Source organism: Pinus tabuliformis, chromosome 8 (assembly GCF_031772625.1).
Source record: "Pinus tabuliformis cultivar Carrire ecotype Pingquan chromosome 8, CPIR1, whole genome shotgun sequence".
NCBI lineage: Eukaryota > Viridiplantae > Streptophyta > Pinopsida > Pinales > Pinaceae > Pinus > Pinus tabuliformis.
The window spans coordinates 1,691,233,818-1,691,243,392 of record NC_142294.1 but is presented as its reverse complement, the minus strand read 5'-3'; the positions used below and the strand labels follow the sequence as shown (position 1 = coordinate 1,691,243,392).

General features: G+C 36.8%; 1 protein-coding gene and 1 long non-coding RNA gene across 2 annotated transcripts; one reads left to right on the top strand and one right to left on the bottom strand.

Annotated features, from left to right (window-relative positions):
- Window positions 1-269: 269 nt before the first annotated feature.
- Window positions 270-1,188, top strand: LOC149242760 (FRIGIDA-like protein 4a). Its single transcript, XM_089371000.1, has 3 exons — window positions 270-378; window positions 593-723; window positions 841-1,188. Exons 1-3 carry the CDS (start codon window positions 270-272, stop codon window positions 1,186-1,188), a joined length of 588 nt encoding a protein of 195 aa, XP_089227126.1.
- Window positions 1,189-6,855: 5,667 nt separating this feature from the next.
- LOC149242759 (uncharacterized) lies at window positions 6,856-7,385 on the bottom strand. The gene is made up of 2 exons (XR_016245739.1): window positions 7,109-7,385; window positions 6,856-6,981 (listed from the first exon to the last, which is right to left on the bottom strand). It is a non-coding gene; the product is annotated as an uncharacterized LOC149242759 (long non-coding RNA).
- Between the last annotated feature and the right edge of the window lie 2,190 nt (window positions 7,386-9,575).

Here is a 9,575-nt window from a genome sequence, read left to right as displayed (position 1 = left end):
GGCCAAATCAAAAAACGGCGGAAAGAAGAAAGGAAAGAAGAAGGCTAAAGCAGACAAGGCTCCGAAGGAGAAAACCGAAAAGTCGGAAACCAATGACGAAAAGCGCAAACCTAGATATCCTTGTCTTATTTGTGAAGAGGATCATTTTACGAGAGATTGCCCTCATCGGGCCGAGTGGCCTCTACTAGGTAGACATCTTTTTATGAGGTAGAAAGTTGTATGTAAGTTATTTTGTTGATATTAATAAAGGCAGCTGAAGATGATGAGCTATGGTAAAGTGTCATAAGGCCTTTCATGAGTGGGGAACTGTTTACTTACGAAAATGGTCTCAAGCTGGCATAGTTGTTATCTTTATTGACAAATCCGTTGAAGTTGTCTGTATTGTTTTTTATTTTACAGTAAACTGTCTTTTGGTATTTCAAATGTTTGTGACATATTCAGATTAACTGAAAATTTTGTGACAATTTCATGCAAATGTTGTAGAAACCCTGGTCAATAGTGGAAAACAAATTGAGGCAGTCAACTTTGCTCATGCATTTGGGCTGACACAGAAGTTTGCACCTGTTCCTTTGTTGAAAACAAATTGAGGCAGTCAACTTTTCTCATGCATTTGGGCTGACAGAGAAGTTTGCACCTGTTCCTTTATTGAAGGAATATCTGAAAGATGCTAAGAAAGCTTCTCAGGCATGTTTAAAAAGCGGGAATAACTCTACTATTGCACAAGTACGATTGTATTACTGTTATACAAAATGTCTTGTTATGTGATGATCATTTTGGCTTGGTATTGTTGGTTATATCGGAAGTTCCTTTTTTGACCGATATTTTTATTTGCTGCTACAGAATGAAGTAAATACAAAAGAGATTTCTGCTTATAGAGCTGTTATAAAGTGCATTGAGGAGCACAAACTTGAATTGCAGTTCTCACCAGATCCTCTTCAATTGCATGTAGCTCAGCTAGAGAAAGCTAAGGCTGACAGAAAAAGGTCAGCAGGTGTTGTTAAGTCTCAACCTAAGCGTCCTCGTGCTAATGGAGGAAATGCTGGTGTATGTATGCCTCCGTTAAGTGCAGATGAAAGAACTCTGACTCTTTATGCTTCTTCCAATGGTGCAGACAGAAGCTTTTATAGGTCTTTGGATAGAGTACAATATTCTGGTGCAGCTCCAGGTGTTACATCCTACAACCTATAGGGCCAAAATGCATATGACAGATCAAACCAAGGATTTAATGGAGCAGGCTATGGTGTTGGAAATAGGACTCCAGTCTCGCTCTCAAGGCCATATATGTATCCATCAGATAACATGGCGCCTTCGTTGCTGGGTTCCGATTCTTACAATTCCTCTACTAATTACAACAACCATCACTTTGGCAGTAGACTGCCTGCCCCTCCTCCAGCTTATCAGTCTTCTTTTATACATTAGGTAGGTACGGTGCTTATCTTACCGTGGTCAAGCAAGTTCTGATCTTATCAGGCCCCATAAAACCTTTTCTATTGGATGTGGCTGGTAGTAAGCACTTAGCTTTGAAGAGGTTTTTTGACTTTGTTTCTGTAAATCTAAAAGATTGGCAAAGTTCATTTGGCAGCTTTTCACAATTTTCAGTGGTGTTTTATTCTATTAAGGAATCTTCTATTAAGGAATTTTATTTTTGTATGGTATTGAGTGCTTCATCACTTTCCCAGGTTACTATATACTGTAGTGTTTACAGTTCAAAGATGATTCTATGCATAATTTTGGTATTTTTTTATTTGCTTGACAAATCAGAGAGGATCAATCTGTCTCTTTGTGGAAGATTAAAATTTGGTGAATAATATATCATTTGTGATCTTGTTCGGAGCTCATAACACAAGACTTTCAATTGCATTGTATGCCGAGGGCTGGTCTTGTGCTGAATAGGATTTAATTGTCCACTTGCACGTTACCTCATTGCTACCTGTTTACTCTACGCCTATGAAGCGAATCAGATTTTATTTTGATTAGTCCAATTGTAAGGCTATTTTTGAAGCTGGACCCTGCCCCTCTTAAGCTGCTGCATGATTTAAATCCCCCTTTTTGAGCAGAAATGATTTGCAGTGCTAGTGGTATAGTTGTTATACCCTGTATTAATATTTTTGTGTTCTCTGTAATGAGGACAAAGCACATTGGAGTTATATGTCCCATCTAGAACTAGCAATTGTCTCAAAAGGTACAAAGAGAGGCTGATAGGATTATTAAATTAGAATTGTTGAATTTTTCTAGAAGAGATGTTGGTTCAAGCCTACAAGGAGCAAAGAGATTTGATGTTTGGAGTTCTATGCTTTTTAGACACCATATTTCTTTAAATACAACTTAATTTTAGAAAAAGTTCAACCGCAATGCAGTTCTGCCATGCAGACATACACTTAAATCGCTATTGGGCTTGTTCTGCCATGCAGACATCTCTTTTGCTAATATTCAAAGAATATTATATTTCATTAATGGAAAAATAGATTATTGGCAATTGAGGCTTTGAGTATTTTGCCATAATCCACCATCAGCATTTAGGATTAACCTGTTTAAGGGTGATGATTTTACAAATTGAACTACTAAACAAATGTTTAGATTACAACCCTAAACACTAGGTCTAAACACCCTTTACTCTATGTCAGAAGGATATCAACTCGATATTTCATGTGTCATTCTTCGTTATGGGAAAAAACAATTCTAGCACTAACTCCTCACAAGAAAGGAAATGTCTTCAAGCAACTAAATTTGACATAAGATTAGAAACTGAAACATATATATGCAACTAATGAGAATAAGAGTAATTACTCTGTTCATTCGAGGTCGAAACTAAGCTGCCTGTCTCAGACAACATGCTGCACCAATGACCATTCTCTTCATCTTCCTCATGTCATAAGCATCTTCCAAAAGTGGATCTGCAAGTTCTTTTACAGAGCCAGCTGCCAGTAATGGCCTTGCCTAAATTTAGAAATTTACAAGAGATTAAGATTCTGAACCAAGACAAAGAAACCAAAAGAATCCAAAATTATCAAATACAAAACAAGCAGCCTTGCCTAAATTTTGAAGTTTACAAGAGATTAAGATTCTGAACCAAGACAAAGAAACCAAAAGAATCCAAAATTATCAAATACAAAACAAGCAAGGACACTAGAGCCCTACCCACATAACCAAGATTTCTTGGCCTTTAGGATTCTTGTCATTGATTGGTTTTCTTCCAGTTATTAGCTCTAGAATAACTACTCCAAAGGAATACACGTCCATCTTCTCATTAACCTTGCCATACATGAAATATTCTGGAGCCAGATACCTGAAATATGATAGCAGCTAGTTTTATGAAGGCTTGATTATAAAGGACATTTATTTTCCTAAGGAAAGAGCTGGTGTAAAGAAAGAAATGGATATTTACCCAAATGTACCTACAACATCACTACCTATTGTTGTTTCTCACCCCCTCGAGAATAGATTCACTAATGGATTCCCACAGTCTAAAATAGAATCCAAGGCATCAAAAGATAAACCTAGGATACCCACTTATTCAAGACATGTTCTCTAGAGACTGTCACTTTGCATTTAAGTAATTTCATTCATCCTCTTATGCAGATCTCAACAAGTTTCCTTCAACCGATCATCTTGGGTACCTGCTTGAGGTACTGGAGAATAACGAAGATGAGCCTAAGCGGGACAATGATGATCAAGAAAAGTAGAGACCATCATCCATAGTCTGCAGTTCTGTAAAATAAAGAACATGACAAAGGTTTACTTAGAAAACAAGCTGTCAATAATGGGTTCCTGGAAGTAGTTGAATAGAAGCTACTTTGTTTTGTTTTGGTGATTATTATAAAAAGGTAATGATGAGTGAGTTTCTTTCCTTGCAACAACTATGGACATAACCTTCCAGAGAGTCCATTTTCAAATCTTAATGGATCCAATGGTATTAAAACAGTATTATATACTACAGAGAAAACAATGGGGAACATGCCCACTATTTCCAAAGTTTTAACACAAGCATCATCAAAATCTGCTATCGATAAGGAACTTACTTGTTCTATATGCCTCGGTACTTAGAATATTCGTTTTTTTACATTGTTATTTCAATGATTTATCTGTATTCTAACAACAGACAACAAAATCTGAAACTTCTACCCATAAGTCTATGTGCAGATGTCGTTGTGGAGCCGAAGCAATTAGCATGTAGCCACTTATTTTGTTTCAAATGTGTGCCAAAGGTGAGATAAACCAAGCACTCATTTGCATTATTAAATCCATATATTTTTGAAAGAACATATATAACTGATTCAGGCTTCCATTTCTGTGAATTCTGTTGGTGTAGGTAATTAAATTATCTGAGGAGTGCCCTATCTGTGTGCAACACAAGGGCAACGAGGGCTTTAAACTTTTTGCAAAGAGAGATTTACAATTTGATTATTACCCTTGGGAAAGAGAGCCAGTCCCACACCAAATGTGTCGTAGTTATACAAAATATACATCATGATACTCAGCTTGGTCCATTTCTCAGATGGAACCAGGTCTAAAATATAAAACAATTTGAAAATGGTGCAAATGCAATCCTTTGTACCTATATGAAGATACAGATAATGTACACAGTGCCCCGAGATACATCAAGGATTTTATTAGTATACTTGGTTGTGGCATCTGTCACCTTTAATACCCTTCCAAGGCCCTATTACCGATTACAGTATGGTGCCCATTCTCAAGCTGTCAAATGAATGAAATAGTAAAAACCTACTGGTTGAAATTGTTCCATGCTTGCAGGGTGACTATTCTGTCAGTCTACTCTTCATTCTTAGCACTGGTGCTGATGCATAACAGATTTCACTCAGATAGGAATCCAAAGTTGACAAACAATTTCTCGTGGCTCTCAATTAAGAGTGGAGATACTCACGGGGAATAGTAATCCGGGAGCCTATAAACATGGTGCTAAAGCATTATACTCAATAAGCACTCTGTTTCGTGTGGGAAGCAATCATACAGGAGAAGGCGCCCTGGAAATATTATGAACACTATCAATTTCATCAAAATTATAACTAAATGAAATTCACCAAAATTCTAACGTGAAGAAAAAGATAATATTTGATAATTTTATTAATCTGAAACCAATGAACATAAAAGCAGGTAAATCAGACTTTAAAAGCACATCAGTATAAAAACAATTAGGATGCCAAAGCAGATCCTATACCTAGGCTATCAAACCCAAAAAAACAAAATAAGTATGTAGAAGAAAGAGGCACAAAAATGTGGCATCAAAACAAATGTATTCTAGACACACATGAACAGAACTTACCGCAACCAATAACAGCCCCAAGGTGAAGGGTAGGTGTTGGAGCATACAGCAAGGGGGAAATAAAATGGAAGACAGTTTGTAAACGAATAGTTGAATGGTGGATAAAGATCAAATCCATCAGACATGCCAGCATGTATTCAGGCATGGAACAATCCTCATGATAGAGTGCCGTCTCAAATATAGGTAGAAGCCTGGAGCATGCCAATTTAAGTGCCAACAACCAGATCTCTGAATCTTTAGATTGCAATCCATTTCCAAGATAAATTGCTAGTCTAGACTTCATCAAAGCTTCCTCCTCCTCCTTTACCTCTTTCTCGAGCACATACTAAAAATCACCAAAATGAAATAACCATTAACTTCTGAACATAAAAGTTAAACGCTAAACCCTAAACCCCCATTTTTAATAATAAATGCTAAACGTTAACACTCTGCTACCTTCGAATTATAAAATCTAAAACTTGCACTCTAGAACAGAGCAGTTTGTTGTTGGCGTTCTCAAGTCTAAACCCTAGACTTTGGGCCTCCACAACGGAATTGGCGTTAAGGGCTCGGCGGAGCAGCTCAGAGCAAAGTTGTTTGTGGGTACTGAATGGCAAAACAAAACCTTAGGATTTGAGGGAATCCAAAATTATGCTTAGGGCCCGCAGATCTTTGCACTGCGACTGAAAATTGAAGCGCACTGAATTGGAATTTTCAAACTGAGGAGACAGCCAAGAAATTTGTCTACAGATAACTATAGAAAATTCAGAAGATGGCAAGGAAATCGAAACTCCAGTGAAGCCATCACTACTGTCTCCGAAGGGCTGTCTCAGAAGGGTTTCGAGCCGGTAATCTCTCCAGCATGAGATAAACAGGGAGTTCAAACAGTGCTGATTAAAATTCCAACTATAATGATCTGATCCAACGGCACAATCTCTTTTAATCGTCTAGCACATCAGATCAATGGTCCAAAATAGGACATGGTGGCATATAAGGGAGTTCTTCCCAGAGGGAAACGCCTTACGGCGTAACTAGTCAGAATGATAAGACCCCATTTAATGCAGTAATTAGAGCATTTGGGCACAAAAACTCTTAAAAATGAAAAGACCCGACATCATTTAACCGTATTTAACGCACTAATGAACCCATTTGGACCTAGAAACTCTTAAAAATGAGAAGACTCCAACATCATTGAACTAATATATAATGTTGTTATCAGTCCATTTGGAAATAGAAACTCTTCAAGTCTTCATCCTGAGAAAACCCAAACATCCTTAAACCATATTGAATGCAGTGATTAGCCCATTTGGGTATTGAAACTCTGGAGAATGAAAAGGCCCCAATATCCTTGAATCATATTTAATGCAGTGATTAGTCCATTTGGGTATAGAAACTCTGGAGAATGAAAAGAGCCCAACATCACTAAACCATACCGAAGCAACCACATTCTAAGATAACTTGTTAAACAACGCAATATCATTCACTACATCATACCATGAAAGCAGGCTCAATTAAACAACTTACTGTGAATCCAAATTGCAGAGGTCCCATGGCTACAATCAGTGTACAGAAAACAGCAGTCGCATCACTTCCCCTAAAGAAAGCACGACTTCCACTGCTGCTGTTACCTCTCTCAGACATTGATGTCGGCAGAAATGGCTGCTTGGCACCATCCAGGCCATCCCTTAAATTCTCCCCATCCTTCATCGCCTCTACTGAATCTAGAGAAATGACAGAAATCCAAGATCAACACAGAAATAATGGATGAATTCTGCATATGAGAATTCAAATATCAAGAATGCAGATAGCTCCCACGAATAACAACGTGTCCAGGTAGGCAAGCCACACCTACACAAAATGATCTGCAAAGTTGCTGACTAGTTGGCAACTGTTGAACAACGTTGGCCGTACGTAAGAGGGGGGCAGTTTAGAGAAAACCAAAGCAGGTAGCAGACTGTTATAGGAAAAAGTAAAGCCGTCTTATGCTCTGTGTGGACATCAATTGTCCATTATACAAAGGCATAGTACATTTTTGTGTGTATATGTTAGATATGGTATATATTTCTGTGTATTCAGGTGAGCAGATTAGAGCTCTGTCGCGTTGACTGCACGTGCTCCACTATTGATTTCATGAATGATCACTGGATGCTATGTATGTATGCATGACAGTGTTGATGTGTATTAGTAGCAGGTCTAGATCAGAGTTGCCAAGCTGTGAGACGACAATGTTTTTGGTGGGAGCAGTTAGTTTAATCAGGGAGGGCATGAAAACTGAAATCTACAATGCATTTGGCGTAATCCACCAAACTCTGGGGCTCGACAACGGAATTGGCGTTAAGGGCTCGGCAGAGCAGCTGAGAGCAAAGTTGTTTGGGAACACTGAATGGCAAAACAAAACCCTCAGATTTGAGGGAATCCAAAATTCCGCTCAGGCCCGCAGATCTTTGCACTCGGACAGAAAATTGAAGTGGTCTATGGGCACTGAATTGGGATTTTCAAACCGAGGAGGCATAACTATAGAAAATTCAGAAGATGCCAAGTAAATCTAAACCCATGAGATAAACAGGGAGTTCAACCAGCGCTGATTAAAATTCCAACTATAATGATGTGATCCAACCGCACAATCTCTATAAATAAGACACGTGGTGGCATATAAGGGAGTTCTTCCCAGAGGGAAACGCCTTACCGCTTAAATATATGTAAAAGCAAATAAAACCAAGTGATGCCAAAGTGATGACTAAATTTCAAATTTAAAATCCCTTGTTCCAACATAGGATACACATTTTTTTCTCAAATTATGTCAGTGGATAACAGGTTTTTCTCAAATTATGTCATTGAATAACATCATCAATCATCACTTAAAATTATTCCAAATTTGAAATTCTTAAAGATGAATAAATTTCAAATTTAAAATCCCTTGTTCCAACATAGAATACACATATTTTTTTCTCAAATTATGTCATTGCATAACAGGCTTTTCTCAAATTATGTCATTGAATAACATCATCAATCATCACTTAAAATTATTCCAAATTTGAAATTCTTAAGAAGTTGATTTCACAAGCTTTTTTCAAATTATGTCATTGGATAACAACCTTTTCTCAAATTCTTTCATTGAATAACATCATCAAGAAGCTTTCTGTTAAGAAGCTTTCAAAATTGCTTCATTGTAGTAATCTGCTCAGTCATCACTAAAATATGACAACTATAACCAGGTCAACTTCGTTGAAATGAGAACTGGATTTCCTCGAGAGTTCGCCCTTTAGTTTCAGGAACCCATACCGCAACAAATACGAATGTAAAAGCAGCAACAAGAGCATAAATCCAAAAAGTCCCTGCAACAAAATACATACACCCGATCTTCTAGTTTAGTTTGTTTAGTTTGGTTTCGGGAAACAAATACAAATGTAAAAGCAGCAACAAGAGCATAAATCCAAAAAGTCCCTGCAACAAAATACAGACACCAGACTTTATAGTTTAGTTTAGTTTCAGGAAAAAAATTGGAGATATTTCTGTATTCAAGCGTCTGTGATCCATTAATTCAATGAATTAAGCAAAGTCTTTGGGTAGGAATCACATAAGAGAAATTCTTATGTGATTTCTACCAAAAGACTTTGCTTCATTTGAAAATATTCTTTATAAATGGTTACTTTTGATAAATCCTCACAAAAAAATATCGAGACGTATAGAAATTAATCATAGTATTAACAAAAATTTTGAGTAAAACATCAATAATCTCTATCATAATATAGCATTCATAATTTTCTCAAATATTGGCTTTAAACACCTATTTCCCATTCATAAAAGAAAGAAGATTAGCTAACCATTTATACTCATTACATTTGATTCATATTTGTTTCTAATCCAACAAACTTCCTGAAATAATTACACGAGATAGATAAAACCAAAAGTCTGCAATAGATCTTAACAATGAAAGCAGCTTTGAAAGCAATCAATTTACCTGCAGAGCTCCAAAAAAACTTCACAATCGTAAATTTTTTTTTTTATTAAAACAACACTCTTTAATTCTATACTACAGAATATTTTTTTTGAAATAATAAATAAATTCAACAATCTTTACAAACTAAACCACTTTTAAAATTTCATACAGAAGTTTTGAACAAAATTGACAACGGAAAAACACAGAAAAAGACCATTTCTTGTACTAGCCGGACTAAGCAATAACTGATATAGAATTGAACGCAACACAATGATTAAAGTGGGCGCGCATCAAAAATTACTTTCAAATCTCCACGGTCGCTGCAGATAGGATCATGCCCGCAAAGTCCTCCCCACAATCACGGTGAAGTTCCAT